Source organism: Quercus suber, unplaced genomic scaffold (genome assembly GCF_002906115.3).
Source record: "Quercus suber isolate HL8 unplaced genomic scaffold, Cork oak 2.0 scaffold_92, whole genome shotgun sequence".
NCBI lineage: Eukaryota > Viridiplantae > Streptophyta > Magnoliopsida > Fagales > Fagaceae > Quercus > Quercus suber.
The window spans coordinates 565,555-585,842 of NW_027069557.1; the positions used below are offsets into that span (position 1 = coordinate 565,555).

Consider the following 20,288-nt stretch of genomic DNA (forward strand, 5'->3'; position numbering starts at 1 on the left):
GGCTCCCTATTACCTGCAAAAATAAGCTCAAAAATATCAGTGAAAGAGGAGCACGCCTGAAGCGTGCTATGATTCCAATGGGCTCGAGACCTCCAAACGGGTTGCAAAGCTGGGCAGAGGAACAAGGCATGAACCACATCCTCCTGATGCAATTTACAAACATCACAGCAGCCCTCAGTAATGACCTTTCTGCGGATCAGATTAGTCTTGGTTGGCAATGAATCCTTACAAGCCTTCCAAGCTAGGTGCTTGACTTTATTTGGAACCTGAAGTCCCCAAATTTTCTTCCAAAGAGGCGTGAGCACCGAAATGTCTGAAGGCCCAGGCAGGCCATGTTGCTGTTGCTCATGAAGATACCTGTATCCGGATTTGACAGAATAGACTCCATCGGGGTTAAAAGGCCAAATTAGGACGTCATCCTGTATGGATCGGCAAAGAGGCATATTTTTTATAAGGGTTGCTTCAAAGTCATAGAACAAATTATCAATGACATTCACCTTCCACTCCTTAATGTCTGGGTCGACTAAATCAGCCACCAACCTCACTCCCCTCCCTTCAGCTCGTGGTAATAAGACCTTGGGGTGACATGAGCTGGGTAGCCAGTTCTCACCCCAAATAGGAACAGACCTGCCGGACCCAATCCTCCATTTTGCGCCTCGTTTAATCACATTCCTACCCTTCATAATACTCTTCCAAGCATACGAGGAGTTGGCTGGAATTTTGGCCTCCATAACCGATGTATTAGGGAAGAATTTTGCCTTGAACACACGGTAGAATAAAGACGACTTCTTCTTCTTATATATTCTATGCTTGCAAATTTTTTAGAAAATTGAAGATTAATAACTATGTCATCAATAAATTGTTTAATTTGCAAGTTTTTATAGCTTAAAATTATGTATAAAATATAAGCTTATAGATTAGATAATAAATAATATCTGATCGACATAAAATTTGATATATGTATTAAGAATATAAAGAACATGCAATTCAATGGTTAGATTTTCAAAATATGTAGTTATATTTATTTTTATTGAGTAAAGTTGTAGCCTAAGGCTACAAACAATTTTGTAGCTAAATTTTGTCCTCTTTTTTTTTTTTTTTTTTTAGATAATAATAATGTTCTTTCTTTCTCTTTTTACTTTTGTTAAGACTCAAGCTTTGTTATTTTCTCTTTTGTTCAGGAGCCATTTAATTTTTATAGGTTTTGAATCTTAAAAGAAATTGATTAAATAAGGATTTTTTTTTCCTTTTTATTTTTTTTGAATGAATTTCGAAAACATAGAAGAGATAATAGTGTATTCACTATAGGTGTGATAAAAATTTAATATGTTAATAAAAAAAATACATAAAATAAATTCACCCAAAAAAATAAGAAAAAAAAAATTCTAATTCTAATTGAGGTAGGGGCATTAGTTGTATAGAAGAGATAATAGTGTATTCACTATAGGTGTGATAAAAATTTAATATGTTAATAAAAAAAATACATAAAATAAATTCACCCAAAAAAATAAGAAAAAAAAAATTCTAATTCTAATTGAGGTAGGGGCATTAGTTGTATAGAAGAGATAATAGTGTATTCACTATAGGTGTGATAAAAATTTAATATGTTAATAAAAAAAATACATAAAATAAATTCACCCAAAAAAATAAGAAAAAAAAAATTCTAATTCTAATTGAGGTAGGGGCATTAGTTGTATAGAAGAGATAATAGTGTATTCACTATAGGTGTGATAAAAATTTAATATGTTAATAAAAAAAATACATAAAATAAATTCACCCAAAAAAATAAGAAAAAAAAAATTCAAATTCTAATTGAGGTAGGGGCATTAGTTGTAAACTATCTGTTAGCTGCTAATTCTAATTTGTAAACTAATTTGTTTGTTTCAATCAGATATAAACGAATGCGAAGACAAGACACTCAATAAATGTCCCAACAAGTCAGATTGTGTGAATACACAAGGTAGCTACAATTGCAACAAGCCAAAATCTCCAGTGAAGATAGCCATTATAGGTATGTCAATTTTTTAACCGTTATAGGTATGCCTTATACTGATTTACCTAGACAGAAACTTGTGTAATACATGAAAAACTTTTAATATAATAATTTTTTTTTCACTTTATAAGACTAAATATGAAATTTGATCATCATAATAGTTACTGATAGACATTTATTATTGTTATTATTATTATTATTATTATATATAAAACTATATATTCTACCATTAAAATAAAATATAATGTGCTGTGATTCAAATTATGGGTTTAAATTAACATAGAAACAAATTTAAAGTCAATTATGTTAGGACATATGTGATTCACTTGTTAGAAACATATGTCGTACTTTACTTGTATCTGGGTAGATCTAGAATGAGTTTAATACTTCAAGAAACTTTGTTTCAAGATCAAGTGTTGAAACCATGCAAGTCTATCCAAGATTCAAGTCTGGAAAGTGTCTGTCATTAAAGCTCGATAGCTAGCTCGACAGCTAGCCATCTATCGAGGTTTAAAGAGCTGTTTAGCCCCGTGGCTCGACAACAGCTCAACAGATAGAGTATCTGTCGAGGTTTAAGGAAAACAGATTTTCAGTTTTGTTTTGACTCCAATCCATGATTGTATGTTTGGGCCTTATTTTCTCACAACTCTAGACATATAAAAAGATTATTTTAAGGGCCGTCAAAATGACACAAGTTGCATAAGTGTTGAGCAAAGTTTGTTAAAGCAAATTGTGACCGAAGACACAGTTTTGCCCAAGTTCATCATTCTTGTGTAAAAGTTGCTATGCTTGTACACCATAGAGTTTTGTGACTAAGCATCTTCTGGATCTTTATCGTGTGGATGAATTCAAGAACTTTGTAGCCAACAACCTTCTCTAGTTGGTGATTGAAGTCACATATTGGAATCCCAATTTGATTGATTGTGTGATATTTGTGGATGTGTAATAAGTCTTACAGCGAGTATTTACTGGGTTGAACTGGACTTTATTAACAACTACAAGGAGCCTCAATTGTAACTAGTACTTTTGAGGTATAACGCAGATGTGGCTAGCACTTTTCCTTGGGTCGTTACAATATGGTATTAGAGCCAGTCTAGTAACCCTGTGTGAGCTCGGAGACACTACCCCACAAAAGTGGGCCCTAACGAAGACGTTAAGGATTTAAGTGGGGGAGATTGTGACGCCCCAATTTGATTGATTGTGTGATGTGTGTGGGTGTGTGATGAGTCCCACATCAGGTATTTACTGGATAGATTTAGGCTTTAATAACAACTACAAGGAGCCTCAATTGTGACTAGTCCTTTTAAGGTATAGCGCAGATGTGGCTGGCACTTTTCCTTGGATCATTTTCATTGTGATGCCCTAATTTGATTAATTGTGTGATATGTGTGGGTGTGTGATGAGTCTCACATCAGGTATTTACTAGGTAGATCTGAGCTTTATTAACAACTACAAGGAGCCTTAATTGTGACTAGTCTTTTTGAGGTACAGCGCAGATGTGGCTAGCGCTTTTCCTTGGGTCGTTACATATGGTATCAGAGCGGGCCGGTAACCCCGTGTGAGCTCAGAGACACTATCCCATAAAAGTGGGCCCTAACGAGGATGTTAAGGATTTAAGTGGGGGAGATTATGATGCCCCAATTTGATTGATTGTATGATGTGTGTGGGTGTGTGATGAGTCCCACATCGGGTATTTACTGGGTAGATCTGGGCTTTATTAACAACTACAAAGAGCCTTAACTGTCACTAGTCCTTTTGAGGTATAGCGCAAATGTGGCTAGCGTTTTTCCTTAGGTCATTACATAAAATATTGTGATGCCCTGATTTGATTGATTGTGTGATGTGTGTGGGTGTGTGATGAGTCCTACATCGGGTATTTACTAGGTATAACTGGGCTTTATTAACAACTACAAGGAGCCTCAATTGTGACTAGTCCTTTTGAGGTATAGCGTTAATGTGGCTAGCGCTTTTCCTTGGGTCGTTACATTAATACCCATTTTTGATAACAAGGGCCCAATGGTAGAAAAGCTCAAATTAAGCCAAGAGAAAGAAAGAAAAGACTAAGGAATAATGGCAGGAACAATAGGACCATGTCCCTAAGGCCCAAAGAAAAGGAACACCCATAAAAAAACAAGGAATAGAATAAAATGTCCCATGAGCAGTAGGGAAGGGCCAGCCACTGTGAGATGGCCCTCTCTAAAAGAGAAGAAAATAGGCCTTGAATGGTCTCCAAGAGAAGGGAAGAGGAAAAAAAAGGCCTAATGTGCCTTCCTAGCAAGAATTAGAAGTAAATAATAAAAGAAATACCTTGAGAGGTCCACGGGCCCAGAAGTGGAAGATGAGGCAAGCCATATTGTTTTCGTGAGGGGCAAACCTAAGTGAAGGGAATCAATTTCAAAAAAGAATAAAATGAGACAACATCTAATGGTAGCGGAAGAAATTGCATGGGAAAGGAAGAAGACAAAACGTGAAGCAATAAGACAACAATGCTATGGCTAGAGCACCGCCAATTTGTACCCAGCCAATGCAAGGGGGGGTGGACCCATGGTCAAGGGAATTACAAAGGGTGTGGTTTGGTGAAGGGGAGAAAATGGTCTATCTTCGGTATCTAGCCAGAGCCTCTTTTGGGAAGTGCTCTACCAGGAAGGCATCTTGGCCTAGGTTTTACGCATCAAAAGATAGAGAAAGATATATGGTAGAAGGAAATGGATAAGAATTTTTCATAGGATGGGTAATGGAAGAGAGAGAAAACACTGAGCATACCCAGATATAGTGGAGGTCGAATGGCCAAAAGGGTATTGGGCATTTTTTAGGGATGTTCATAGTAGACAAAAATGGTTAGTAAGCAATAGTGGTAATAGGGAGAAATCACGTAGGCTTGAATTAGTAAAAATAGGAACAATAACCATAAAAGGAAGAGGGATAGTGACTAAGGCAAGAAATACAGAGAATTGAAAAGAAAAAGAAAAAACAAAAAAAAGAGTGATGTAAGACTTAGAAAGGTAGAAGGGTGAACACGAAAGAAATAGCATGCATCAATAGGAAATCCTTTCCCTTCTTCATGTAACAAACTCACTATTTGTAATCCTAGCAAAACAAGAAGTAGCTATCTAGACTGATTCTACAAAATGAACAACTTTATGGTTTAATCTAGCAATGAGGTTGTCTAGGTTAGGGTTTGGGCTCTCTTTAGTTCACTTTTTTTTTTTTATTTTTTTTTTTTTTTTTTTTATGGGAGACTTATTATTTACGTTTTGCTACTTTAACTACATTTAATTACTAACGGTTCTTTTGACTAATCTTTCTACCATAACATGTATGTATATATATATTTATATATATATATTCATGCACTCACACATATATACATATATTACTTGTCTTTCTTTTGGGATGTTTGTCTTGTGCACAGATTGGCCACTTAGCTAGGTCCTGCGAAGATAGTGGATCAGGCCCAACTCTTGGCACATAGTAGAAAGGGTCTTAGCCCAAAAATGCAAAAGGCCCCTACACACAACAATATGACAATATTTTATTATATGTATGATTGTATGCATGGTCATGTCATAGTGAGGTGGAATTTGGATAGTGTACCTACTTATATGGGTGGAGCTTCCTTACTCTCAAGGCAATACTCTATCATGGCCCAATGTGGGTGTAGACACCGCATTTTATACCCTTTACGACTCAGGCTCCTGTTCCCCAATGATGCTCGAACTTTAAGGCCTAAGGCTAGTTTGGGGCCCAATAAGATATTAAATTGACTTAAGGAGTATTAAAATGAAAAATATAACCTTTTAAATGGGCAAAAATCTATTTTTGGAAATAAAATGACCAAAGTAGCCCTCAGCTTGCATCTGTGGGTAGTGGCCCACATATGCAAGACAAAGCATGCGTATGCAAGCACATTCCTATGTACGCAACTAGGTTTTCAAAAACATAAGAAAGGCAAGTTTTTTGGAATAATGGCTGAGGTTCGGAACAAATCTCACATCATCTGGGAGCGCTTCCAAATCCCATTTTTTCCACTATATAGAGCCTTACATGGTACATTTTCAAAACACATAGGAAAACCTAAGATTCACTAGGAACTTTTCTAGAAAAACAAGAAAAACAGATTAAAACACCCTCAAGTCATTTTTATTTGTTAGGACCTTTTCTGACCTTAATCCTTTGAGTTTAAGACTGCTAATTACTATTTTATTGAATTTTGATAGATTTGTCTAAGGGGAATGGTAAAAAATCAAGCCTAAAAGCTTTTGCGATAAGGTATCCTTTTAAACTTTTCATTTTCTTTTCTACCTTTAATCTTTGTTTTAATTTGTTTTTGTTGTTTAATTATGTTTACACATGTTTGTTTAAGTTAGTTTTTGGTTTTCTTTATGTTTTTGTGCATGTTAGGTTGCTAGATTTTATGTTTTATGTTTTGTTTGGCTTCTGCTCTGTTTTTGTGTAGATTAGGTTTTCTAGGTAAGGATATGCATACGCATGATCGCCTATGCACGCAGGCTGAACTCATACATACATAGACTTGTTCTAGCGTGCGTGATGCCGTTACCCAGAAACCCTAATTTTTGTTTGTTTTGTTTCTGCATTCACATGTGTATTCTGTGTAGCCTCATTTTCATATGTTTCAAACCCCATAACCGTTTGTTTACCTTTTAACATGTTTATTTGTTATCACATGTATATATTAGGGTTTAGATTAGGGTTTCTTAATATTAATGCCATTCATTCACATGTTCATGCATTAATGCCATAGGTGTTATGTTGCTGAGAGGTAAGTAAAGGATAAGCCATGCATTAGCAATGTTCATGCGTTGTATTAGTGTTTCGCCTTACTTATATGATATAACATGCTTAGATGTACGATTAGGGTTTTGTAATATGTTTGCTTGCTGCCTCGTTATAGATGCATGATAGGTTTCCACATGTTAGATGAATGCTAGGGTTTTCTTTTGTGCCTTGGCTCTCTTTTGTTTTAGATTGATAAGTATGTGTGTTTTGGGATGAAAGATACCTTGATTTTATGCATAGATGTATGTTAGTGTGTGTGTGAGTATAGATGCAAGTTTTGAGAGTGCTTTTAATGAGGTTAAGGTATAAGACACAATGATGGGAGGCCAACCTTAGAGTTGGGCGATCTTGGGTGCCTAACACATTTCCAAGAGCATACCTAAACTCCAAACCCAAGCTCTTGTAGTAAGATCAAAGGTCTTTCCTCGAAAGGATGCTATATTCATAGTTCCTAGACCATATAACTAGGTGGTGACTCCTACTTTCCATTGTGCCCACATGGGCGTAAGTGCCTGCGATGAGCTTTTAGGCTTCTTATGGGAAGTATGCCTTGGCACAGGGTGGACCATAGTGGAGGGTATAAATGGAGTTGCCACCTAAATTAGGTTTAGGAACCATAAATATAGCACCCTTGTGGAAAGACTGATCTTTACCAGAGCATGTGTCGAGTTCAGGTATGGAGATGGAAAGGTGTTAGGAACCCAACTCCATCCGACCCATGGGTTGGCCTCCACTCATTGTGTTCCAAATCTTAATCTCATTAAAGGGTCGTTTAACATGTTATTCTAACTCACACACATTCTAACATGCATCTAAAACAAAAACCATGACATATCATCCCCAAGCCTAACATTCATCTATCATGGTAGTCAACACGAACCTACAAAACAATGACATCATAAGGCAGATTAGAGTAGACACATCTAAATATCCAAGCATCAAACTCATGATATTTAACCAAGCATATTAAGCAACTCAAAACTCAAACATCCAAATGCATGTTCATGTGATTTATGCATGACCTACCTCACTTACCTTACTACATCACAACACTTATAAATCAATGCACGTTCATATTCATATGCATGTTTATGGTATCCAACTAACAAAACCCTAATCAAGATTTGATCACTAAAAAGAACAAAACATGTTAAAGCAAATAAACAAAGGCTTAAAATAAGAAAGGTATACTTAAAAAAGCGGCCAAACATGAGAAGGAAAACAAAAGAAAACAAAGAAAAAAGTGATTTAGGGTTTTTGAACATGAGTATTCATGCGCATCCCAATTGTATGGGTAGGCATGCATAAAGCATGCATACACATACACGCCTAGAACCCTAAACCCAGCAACTCAGTAAAGAAAACAGAAGAAAATAAGAAAACTGACAACCTATCATGCTTATAATACAAACACAAAGTAAACCTAAACTAACATGAACATATTAAAACATATTAAAGCATATAAAACATATAAACAAAGAACAAAACAAAGAAAAAGTGAAGAACCAAAGTTGGAACCTATACCTCAACACAAGAAATCCCTAGAGCTTGATTTGACCATTCCCTTAAGTCAATCTAATCAACAACAAAACTAGCCAGTTAGTAAGCTTTAGAACTCAAAGGCCAAGACCAAAATAGGCCCTAACCAAGTAAAACTTGATTTGAGGATGTTTTGTAAAATCGCCTTCTTTGATTCACTATTTTCTGGTGAATCTGGCATATATTCGCCTCCCCATTGAAAAAGTGTATTTTATGGCTTTATATAGTGTAAAGTAAGGGTGTAGGGTAGCTCCCAAACAATGTGGGATTCATTCCACACAAACTTAAATGCAAAAAGCTTTCCTTTTATATAATTCTAGAACCCTAGCTACATGTGCATACTTGGGGTATGTGTGCACATACCCTAAGTATGCATACGCATGCTTCAATTGTGTGTGCACATATGCCTGTATGCATACATACACTTAGGGTTTCCAGCAGCCTTTCTTTTCCAAAAATAAGTTTATTCTACCAAAAATAATTTTATTTTCTCCATAAATAATTCCTCAAGTCAATTTTTACAAGATTAGGCTCTAAATCAACCTTAGGCCTTAGAGTAATGTCGTCATTAGGGAATGGGGGCCCGAGTCGTAAGGGGTACAAAATGAGGTGTCTACATCCAATAGAAGTGGAACAACATGACAATCATATCAATGTAAACATAATATTGACAAAGTTCGAGTGGAGTGCTAGAAGTTTGGTGAGTGGTATCTTTACGAATTTCTTAGCACGAATGGCAATACTAGTTGGTGATACTGTATTTTTTCCAGCTATAAATTTTGTTAGAAGTTTTAGTCCTAAATAAAAAAGTTCTTGGTTTTAATAGTTAAACCTCTTTTTTTATTTTAATTTTTATCAATTTTAATGCGGTTGTTTAAATTTAACTGAGCTTTAATTGAAATTTGACCATGTGATTGGATTAATTTTGGAATTATGTTTAAGATCATGAAATTCCCTTTAATTTAGAGAAATGATATGTCTACAACAATTTTACAACATTTTTACAACAAATTCTAAGTGACAGGTTGTTACTGATTGTTATTGTTAGGGCAAAAAAGTAATCTTAGTGTTAATTTCAAATTTGAACCAATAACAACTAACCACCTGTGATTTGTTGTAAAAATGTTGTAAAATTGTATTTAACTAGTCATGGGCAAAAATTGAACTTGAATCAAATGAGGTAGCACTTAACTAATGAAATCACCCATTTTGCATTTTAATTGTAGAAAAATTACTTAATTTTCTATGGAACCCATGCTAAAAGTTTAGTGTATTTCCTTAGAAAATCCATACTAAATATACCATTTGGGTCTCATTTATTGAGCATGCCATTAAAGTTTTGACCATCAAATTAATTAGTAAAATTTAAAAGATTTTCATAGATTACGTGTTTTGTTTTTTTATTTGAGTCCATTTACTTTGATATATTTGGTCCTTTATTTTTATTAGGTCATACAAGTAATTTTTATTTAAAGATGAAATTAATTTCTTTTAGTAGAGAGAGAGAGAGAGAGAGAGAGAGAATTAACTTTTTTTGCGTGAGAAAACTATGCATAGAATGATAGGTATCTTTTTCCTGAAAAGAAACTGGAGTATTGGCATTTCCCTATTAGCTGAGAGCAAGTTGTAAATTTTGGAAACCAATAAGTAGGATAGGACATATTTCAAAATCTTTTTCTCAGTTTTGTTAGCATTTGATTGGAGGTTGAATTTTCCTTTTGTGGTTATTTTGTTTTGTTTTCCTGATACATGAATTTGTGCATGTAGAGAGAAATCAGACAAAAGGAGTCTCCATAGGTTTGTGGAGTGGAGGCCTTGTACAAGAGACCTAAAGCGGTAAGTGGAGCTTTAAGTTAAGATTTCTTTATGCTTGACAAAATTTTGTGGATTGTTTGTGATACATACAATATTTGGCAGGTAGTCTCCAAATGAATTATTTGGGACATAATATTTGATTGCCAAAATAGAGCAGTCATTTAAAATTGAAAAGCAAGCAAAGCAATTTACATGGAGAAGTTAATGAGGGCACTTTCCCCTTCTGTGATTCTTTGTGCTGGATATCTTTCGAGTTTGGAAAGTTACCGAGGATTGCTTTGGAAAATATCTTAGGGATTTGGGAATTTTACAGCCTAAATCAAGAATATAAACCTGTTATTATTTTTGGGATGGAGATAGAACTATGGTTGGTATAGAGTTTCCAGTTGGTTTCTTAATATCCTGATTCAATCTTAATTGGCGTTCATTGCAGACTACTGCATTGATCTTTCGTTGAAATGCTGAAGCTGTGCCAGTATAGATTAATGGATGTGAGTGCTTAAGGTTGTGTTTGGATGACAACATTGGATTTGGATTTGGATTTAAAATTCATTGATTTGAAATGCCTTGATTTGAAATCCATTGATTTAAAAATTCCTTGTTTGGGTCATTTTAAACAATGAAGGGTTTGAAATTCATCATTTAAAATTCCATTGTTTGGATACCTAAATTTGGATTTGAATTTGGATTTGGATTTAAGATCAATAAAATATATTTTTTAATTATTAATTTTCTTAATCCTTCTACATTTTAATTTTAGTAACAATTTTAATAAATACATAAGGTAATGAAGAAGCCATTGATAATTCAATTAATAAATACATGAGGTAATGAAAAACCCATTGATAATCCAATTGTCAAGATGAAACGTCTTGCCAACTATTGACAACTACTTTCTCAGAAAAAACTATTGACAACTAAAATGTTCTATATCAACATAGAGAGAACCCAAATGCATGGGTTTTTTTCACAACATTCAAAATATCCAATTAAAAAATTATTCTAAAGTTCTTAACAATTAAAAGTGAGGAACATACTCCTTAAGAGTGGAACTAATATTTGCAACAACTTCAACTAATGGATCTTTCCTACTCCATTTTTTATTTGGTAAGGCTCAGCTGCAGAACTTGTTGATAACGACTATTGACATAAATGTTGTGCAATGGGAGAATTCACCTCATTTTCTCCTTCCTTAGCTGTAACTTCAACTGCATCATCCATATGTTCTACACCAATGCTAGTAGCTCTATCCCTCCCACACAAGATCTCAATGTCTTCCCAATTGTCAATAGTTGTGTTTTTATAAGCACCCGCTTTTGCATTTTTCTATTAACCAAAAAAAAAAGACAAGCAGTGAGTTAACATAATTAAACAACCAGTGAGTTAACTATTGAAATCTACTAATTTATAATAGCAAATCCCAAAAGCCAGAAAATTAATCACAAATGTTAGGACATATTGTGTTTTCACCTGTTAAAAACATATGTCACTTATTTATGTAAATTGGCTAATCCTTTGACAAAACGCACTCTACTTGTAATTGGGTAGTTCTAGGTGTTTTTAATACTTCAAGAAACAAGGTTTTAAGGTCAAGTGTTGAAGTCATCAAGTCTGTCCAAGAAAAAGCAAGCTGAAGTGCAATTTCATTAAAGCTCGACACCTGCTCGATAGCTACCTCGACACCTGCTATCTGTCGAGATTTATAATTTCAGATTTTCTAATCTAATTTTCTTGGGATCCGTGAATATGCTTTTGGGCCTTCTTTTCTTCTAACCCTAAACATATAAAAGGATTGTTTTAAGAGTCGTCAACTGGTACACAAGTTGCAAAAGCATTGAGCAATCTCTGTTCAAGCAAATTGTGATCAAAAGACGAAGTTCTTGACCTAGTTCATCTTCTCTGAAGAAGTTGTTGTGTATTTGCACTAAAGGGTTTTGTAACCAAGCATCTTCCTGTTATTCATCATATAGGATGAACTGAAGAACTTTGCAACCAACCTCTCCTCCTTAGTTGGTGTTTTGAAGTCGCGTACTGGGATCCGCGCATTGGTTAGTCACGTACTTGGGAGCCGTGCATCAAATGTGGGAACTGTCACTACAGATCAAGTCCAATTGGGTATTGGGGTAAGGGTTCAACTGTAAGTTAGTAAGGTACTTGGGATTCCTTTACTTGTAACCGCTTGATTTGATAATAGTGGAGTTTTGGGAGTGGTGACCTGAAAATCACCTGGTGGGGTTTTTGCCGTAAGGGTTTCCCCCATTCGTAAACAAATCACCGTGTTATTTAATTTCCGCTACATATTTAGTTTTTGGTGATTTGTTTGTGCTTCCACGCAATTGCATGATTAATTGATTAATTAATAACTTGGCTAATTAATTAATTGGTATAATCACAAGGGGTCATTCAGATTGTGGCCTATCAACAAACAGTCAATGAAACCTAGCCAAGAGCTCAGTTAAAACCCCACTGCAAAGCTAGCTCTAAACACCACCAAAAACTAGCAAAACATCCCTGCAAATTATCCAAAACTCTACTAAAAAACCTCACAAAGACCCTCAAATTACCCTCTATAAATCATACTAGAAAAAAACCTAGAAACAGCAAAAAAAATCCACTAAAAAAGCCAAAAAACAAGCCCAGAAGAATCTCCAACTTGTGAATAGAAAGTAATTCTCTTATCCCAACAGTTTTATATTTCCAATAGAATTCTCAACCATGTTCCATATACTCTAACAACCAAAATTCAAAACCTTCAACCCCTTAAAAATTGAACCCCAATCTTTCAAAGAAGGAACTCAAAAATGATAGTGTACATCAGCAACTTTCAATAATATTTTTTGTTGTTGTTGTTGTTGAACACTTCCAAAATAAATAAATAAATAAATAAATAAAAAACCTTCTTTAGCACAGCTAAGAGGAGGTACTTGTTTCATTTCCAAATAATGGAAAAATAAAATGTGCATAGGTGCGCAAAATCAAACTTCAACATGAAAATTCTAATGATGCATCATCCAGAATTTGAAGTTATTCAATCAAAATTCTATTATAGACCCTACATATAGTTGATTTTACTGTACAAACTAAAAGCTTCTAGTTTGCATAACAATCAAAAAATAAAGATGAGCAAGAGAATAAGAGGTAGAGTAAGGAAGTGTAACTGGTTGACATAGGAGAGTAATGTAACTAATATACACAAACACACACACGCACACACACACACACACAAACATACACATATATACACAAACTAAAAAGAAAGCAAGAAAGCAATTTGACTTTATAGTTCACAAACACACACATATACACAAACTAAAAAGAAGAAATTGAATAACTAATATAGTATAGAAAATAAGCAACAACATGACTGATTCACTAGACTCAAACATTCATATTTATCCAATGTGCACAATCATTCAGACTTTTAAAGCAAAATGCTATCAACCTCACAATTTTTCCTATTGTAATCTTTGTATGAGATGAGATAATTCTACAAGAAATTTTATTCTATCTTGCTATTAGTCTTGGGATGTATACTGTGTTTGATACAAATTCCTAGCTTCCTAGGACCTAGTCCTAAGTTTTAGTTCAGGGAGTATAAGTCTTATAGTAAGTTGATTAGGCCATTTTTCTGTCTAAATTTCTTGTGCTACAAGATTGCCCATTGAAAACAAGACTTATTGCTTTTCACATTTCCTGAATAACTCAAGCCACCATCACAATTTCAAACAATAACTTAAATCAGCCCAAACCCTATCAAATAGAAGAAATTGAAGAAAGTGTTCATTTGTTAACATATATGATTGTGTGTGTGGTAGGTCTTATGATGGTGAAATGGCTTTTTTCCTATTCATTCATCTGTAAAAAGTTAACGTGCAAGGTGTGTAAACAATAGGTTTTACAAAAACTCCTTATTGAGTCTAAAAACTCTTGATCCAAACTCACTCTCTCTCATCCCCAATTGTCTATATAAAACTTACTCCCACATAAAAAATTCAACACAACAAAAAAAAAACTCAGAGATAGATAAATAAACGCATCCCATTTCATTGATCTCTCTCTCTCTCTCTCTCTGCAATTAATTAATGGCTAGTTCAACTTCTATTCTACCAAATACATCTATACCACTAGATGACTAGTGCTCCAACCACCAGCGGAACCAAAAAGATCAAGCCTCCTCCATAGTCGAATCATCTTTGGTACAACCAAACACACCATCACCACACTACCCCCATCAAAACCTTTCAACTCCACCACCAAACCATAGATGACAATAAGCTGTTTAAAGACCCTTTATCATATAAGTTACGAACAAATTTTTATGGTAAATCAGAATATACTATTACGCAATCAGGTATACAAACTAACCATAGTATACAAACATTATGAATTGGCCACATACCTCATAGTTTTTTCAAGAACATTAATCAAATACGCAAAATTAACCAAAGCCCAATTAGCAAATTGCAGAAAGAATGTATTCAGCATTATGTGTTCACCCATCATATCAAAAAACTACCATAAAACCAAGAATCGCTAAAATAAAAATTAACACTTGCTCATAGCTTCTTCAACATTTGCTCATAGTTTCCTCCCCAAAAGCATTAATCAAATGCGTAAAAGCAACTGAGACCCATTGGCAAATTGCACAATAAACTAATACAGCATTATGTGTTCACCATCAATTTACAANTGGAAAATGCAAATAGTAAAGCTATTAACGCTATATTTTGTGGTGTGTCTACTAATGAATTTCATAGGATATCACATGTGAAGACTGCTAAGGAAGCTTGGACTATTCTTGAGACTACTTATGAGGGTACCAAGAAAGTTAAGGACACAAAACTCCAGATGCTTACCACCAGATTTAAAGAGCTCGAGATGGGTGACAATGAATCATTTGATTCATTCTATGGCAAGCTCAACGAAATTATAATTGCTAAGCTCAATCTCAGAGAGAAGATTGAGGATGCCAAGGTGGTGAGAAAGATTTTGAGGTCCTTATTGGACAACTTCCGTGCGAAGGTCACAGCTATAGAAGAGAGTAAAGATTTGGATAAGAGCAAGATCCAAGAACTCATTGGATCTCTCCAAACATATGAGCTTGGACTACCTTCCCACAAGTTGAGCAAATCACTTGCTCTCAAAACCATCACCGTGAGAATGGATGACTCCTTCGAAGAAGATGGTGTGGAGAAGGAGGTAGCATTCCTTGCAAAGAACTTCTGCAAATTTTTGAAGATGAAAAATAGTGGGAAGTCATTTAGCAAAGGAAATTTTTCTGACAGGAAGGAGTTCAAGAAGAGAGATGGGAAGGATTCTCAATCCCCTCAAGGAATCGTGTGCAAAAAATGCAATGGTCATGGACATCTCAAGAAGGAATTTCCTAACTATTTGAGAGGGAAGGGTAAAGTGTTTGCCACTAACCTTAGCGATTCTGAAAGCTCAAATTCAGATACAGAGGGAGAATGTGACAATGAAGGAAATTATAGGGCCTTCATGGCAATTGCCTCCGTTGATTTAAAGGATGATTTGAGCAAATTGGTTGATGAACTTGGTAATCTTACCAAGGATGAGGAAGTTGAAGAATTGGAAGATGAAGACGTATGTCAAAATGAAGGGGAGAACAACCTTCAAGAAGCATATGATTCTCTACTGGAAAATTATGGCAAATATGCCAAAGTTGTGAACCTTACTATGAAAAAGATGAAAAAGGTTGAAGAAAAGCATAGGTGTATACTTGTGCAACTCAAGGAAGCGAAGTGTAAAGTAGAAGGACTTAAGGGAGAGTTGGTTGAAGCTTACTCTAAGATCAAATTTCTTGAACTTGAAATTATTCAAGCTAATGTCAAGGTTGAGCGTATCTCCACCAAGAAACTTGACAACGTGTTGTCCTCTCAAAAATCTTCACATGATAAGACCAGTTTGTGCTATACCGAAGAAGGAAGTTCTAGCAGTGAAACCAAAAAGGAAGCAAGGTTCGTATCAACCAAGAATGACGAGAAACTCAAAGAAGTAAACCCTGAGATTGAGACCCCTACTGCTGTAAAAAGAACCATTGGTGCAAACCCAAGGGAAAAGAGGAAGTCATTACGTAAAAATCAAAGGGGGCCTCAAGTGAAGCATGTGTGTCATCATTGTGGCGTACAAGGGCACATAAGGCCGAATTTTTTCAAGCTTCATGCACTCAAGAAGGCTGATTCAATGCATGGCCAAGAAATTTCAAAGAGAATACCAAAGGGAGCATAAGCTAAGGGAGATAGTGAGGGACATCTCATTGGAGACGTTATGGAAATGTTAAAGAACATATCACTATGCCTTGCTAGCTTCACTCCGAGGTTTGAAAGTTATGTTGGACGTACCTCACCATCTAAGGCTTTCACCCAAAACACTCGTAAAGAGTGGGTGAGGAAGGGTACTTATGCATAATCACTCACTATACCCATGATTTAGTACTTCCGATATTTAGGGTCATAGGTTCATGCATCATGACATACATAATTCTCATATGTCATTGCTTCTAGTTTATAGCATGTTTCTTTTACAAGTTTTTTTTTTTTTTTTTTTTTTTTATACTTGTTGTTTTTATCTGTTGATCTTACTTTACTTGTTCTGTTTTTTAGTGTGTTGAAAAATTCAAAAACCCATAAAAATTGAAAAATCTTCAAAAAGTTTGATCATTTCAGTTGTGTATATCACATGTGAGTTTGGCCTAGTACCTTTGTACTAATGCGTAGTGCATTTACGAGCTTAACTTGTTTTGTATGCACATATATCTTTGTGGGAAAAATCTTGAAAACTATGTGTGATTGTTGTAAATAGATCTTCAACTTGTCATGAATGATTGGTCAAAAGTCTTGATAGTCTTGATACTTGCATAGACTTGTACCTATATCTCTTCCCACCTTTAATTTTTTTTTTTTTTTACATTTTTGCTTAAAGAGCTCAACAAATGTAAATCTCAAAATGAAAAGAGATAATGAGCTACAAAAGCCGTTACACATACTAGTATTTGACTAGAAAAAAGGGAAAGCAACTTTTTATTGAAATGTATGGTGCTTAAAAAGCCAAAGGATTATTCTCAATATTACAATATCGAAAATTTCAAGCACCGATCTCAAAATAAGATGTATTGTTCAAAAATGATCAAATGGTATGATTTGTATAGAAGCCAAATGAAAAGCTTATAAGATTTGTAATCATTTTCTTGTGGGAGGTCACATATGTTCATTTCTATAATTGAGATAAATCACTTGACTTAGTACCGATTGTGTATGACTTGATTGAATTGATCATTGAAGCTTCATTCTGGACTAAGGACTACTCCACATTTGATACTCACACACAATACACAAGACTTATGTTCAACAAATGCTTATTTCATTTGTGTGATTGTACATGATCAAATGTGATGTGTATGCTCAATTGCTTGTCGATCAAATCCAAAAAGGTTTTTGAGTATTTTATATATTTTTGAAAGTGTTTTTATACTTTTGTGGTTTAAGTTTTTGTTTCAAAATATATTTTTTTGTTGTTCTTCAAAAAACTTGTTTAGAGGCATTTTCGAGAGAAGCTCGCGACTAAGCTCTTCCTGCGAAAAGAGGTTACGACAAAAACTAGAAAACACAAAATCTCAGACAGAGACTTTCGTGACTGTCTCGTGACTAAAGGCTACCCACAAAAAGCTTTGTGCTTCAGATGTGTTTTTTGCGAGTAGTTTCGTGAGTATCTAACCCACAAAAAATGCGTGTTTTCAAATTTATAGGGATGATGTGACAAATTTTTAAAACACCCTTGAGTTCCCTCCCTTTGCCTCACTTAACCCTCTCTCTAACCCAAATTGACTTTCACTAAAAACCAATCAATTTCAAGTTCAAATCTCTGCAAAATCACTTCAAAGGTATGTTTCTTAACAATCTTTTCACTTTTTTATTAGATTATGCAGAAAAATTTCTAGGTTTGTCTTGAATTGGGGGTTTTCGAAAAAGGGTTGGGTTTATTGATTTTGGGCAAAAAAAAAAAAAAATCAAAATTTTGATTGGGCTATGTCCCATTTGACTTGTTTGTATATGTGTTGGCCCCTTGTGGCATTTTGATCTTGTATTTAGGCATATTGCCCATATGTGTAGTGTAGTGTTGCATTCCATGTGTTTGATAAAATGCTCAAGTGGCATTTTTGAGTTGGTTTGGACTCCAATGAGTTCCAATTTTTGGGGTTACCCTTGATTGAACTTGTTTAACATGTTTTGATCATTGGGTGTGTGTTTTACACACTTTGCCTAACTTGTTCCTATCCATGCCTTGTCATGCATCTCCTAGGCACACCTTATGCACACCACATGCACACTAGCTGCACACACATGCACAGTCGCTATTTTAATGCTTTTTAATGCTTATTACATGTTTTTAGCACTCATAGCATGTTGATTTAACATTGTTGTGTTCTGTTTTAAGTGTTGTGCTTATGTTTGAACTAACTTGTCACTAATCAAGTTTGTGTTCCGTTTTTGTGTTTTTGCACCTGTTTCTTTTCTGTTTTGTGTCTCCTTGTGCAGATGTCTCCCACCAAACATTCAACTACCAAGAAATCCTCCAAGTGTCCTCGTACGGACTCTGACAACTTCAAGTCCATTGAGGCAGACATGGCTTATAACGAATGCTAGAAATGAGCCACAATCATTATGGAAAGGGTTGTTAGAATGGAGACTCTTGAGGACATTTGCATTCCTGATGTGTTCAAGGAGAGGACATGGATGATGCTACTGAATCTGAGTGGAAATGTGTACTCAGAAATCATCAAAGAGTTCTATTCCAATGCTAGTGTGGATGGAGATCATATTAACTGCTGGGTGAGACACAAGGAATTTTTGATTACAAGGGAATCAATTGAAGAATTCCTCGAAGTTCGTCCACCTTCTTAGTAGATTACCGTTTAGTATGATGATCGATTAGACACTCTTGAGCCAATGGTGAGGCTTCTTGGTGGTACTCTAAACAAGAAGTCAATGAACACCATTCGATTTAAACCAGAAATGAGGACTCTAGCATATGTCATGATCCAAAATTTGTATCCAATTACCAACTTGACGACATTGTCCTCTTCGACAACAATTTTCTTATACGATCTCTTCACACATAAAGAGATTGACATTTGTGGACACATCTTACATCTCCTGACCAAGAGCATTGAAAAGAGGAACTCTAGAACTATCATGCCATTCCCTACTCTCATCATGGGCCTTATTGCAAAGACAAGGCTCAAACTTCCGAGCGGCCTCACAATAGTACAAAGGTGCTAACACTGTGACTAGGAGTAAAGCTCACATCACTGGATCAAGACCGGCGTCTCACAAATACCAAGGGATCATGTTGAGGAAAAGGGTGGAGATGTTGAGGAGGAGATTGACAGATTCACCTCAACACTAGAAAGTTCTGCTCCACCATCCTCTCAAGCACAAGCACGGGGACCTGATCGTCTTTATCGCCTTATTGCTAGGGTAGAGCAAATGTATACCATGCTCGACTCCCATGTGTAGCACATAGCGAACCAGTTTGCATACATCCAGGGTCAGATTATTGCATTATCTTCTCAGATTGAGGATATATCAATGGCGCAGGGATCCGATTCAGAGTCCAAGCAATTCTAGCCTCTTTGGCCATTACAATCAAAAAGGAGGAGAAAATTTTGAGAGGGAGTATGCACAGTTGAGGGGGAGTAGAGCATAGTTATAGCTATTGGTTCATTATTGGCGGTTTAGCGTTTCGATGTTTGGTTTAAACTTTATTAGTGTTTATAACTCTTGGATTGTTTTATTGCTTTCTTTTAAATCTTAAGTACTTTTTTTTTTATTTTTAGCTTAATATTCAGTACTTTTGCTTATTTCATTGCTTTGTAGTATCGTTTTTAGTACTTTTAGATGTTGCTAAAATATCTTGAGTACTACACACTTGTACCCTAGTAGGATTTTGTGTCCTTGATGCAAATACTCCTTGTATTTTGCATTGGTTATGTGTTGGACATGCAATTGATCCTCATGTTGGTCTTTATTGCATTGCATGTCTAGATGATTGTTTACTGGCTAAATGATCATTGTAGTCATTCTTTAATGACTGTTCTTGTAGGATCAAGATATGCTTAATTGTTCTA

The 20,288-nt window shown here is 35.2% G+C and overlaps 1 protein-coding gene across 1 annotated transcript; it reads left to right on the top strand.

Moving 5' to 3' along the window:
- Window positions 1-5,958: 5,958 nt before the first annotated feature.
- Window positions 5,959-18,804, top strand: LOC136067937 (uncharacterized). The gene is made up of 4 exons (XM_065774418.1): window positions 5,959-6,040; window positions 6,211-6,262; window positions 14,902-16,267; window positions 18,697-18,804. Exons 1-4 carry the CDS (start codon window positions 5,959-5,961, stop codon window positions 18,802-18,804), a joined length of 1,608 nt encoding a protein of 535 aa, XP_065630490.1.
- Window positions 18,805-20,288: the final 1,484 nt, after the last annotated feature.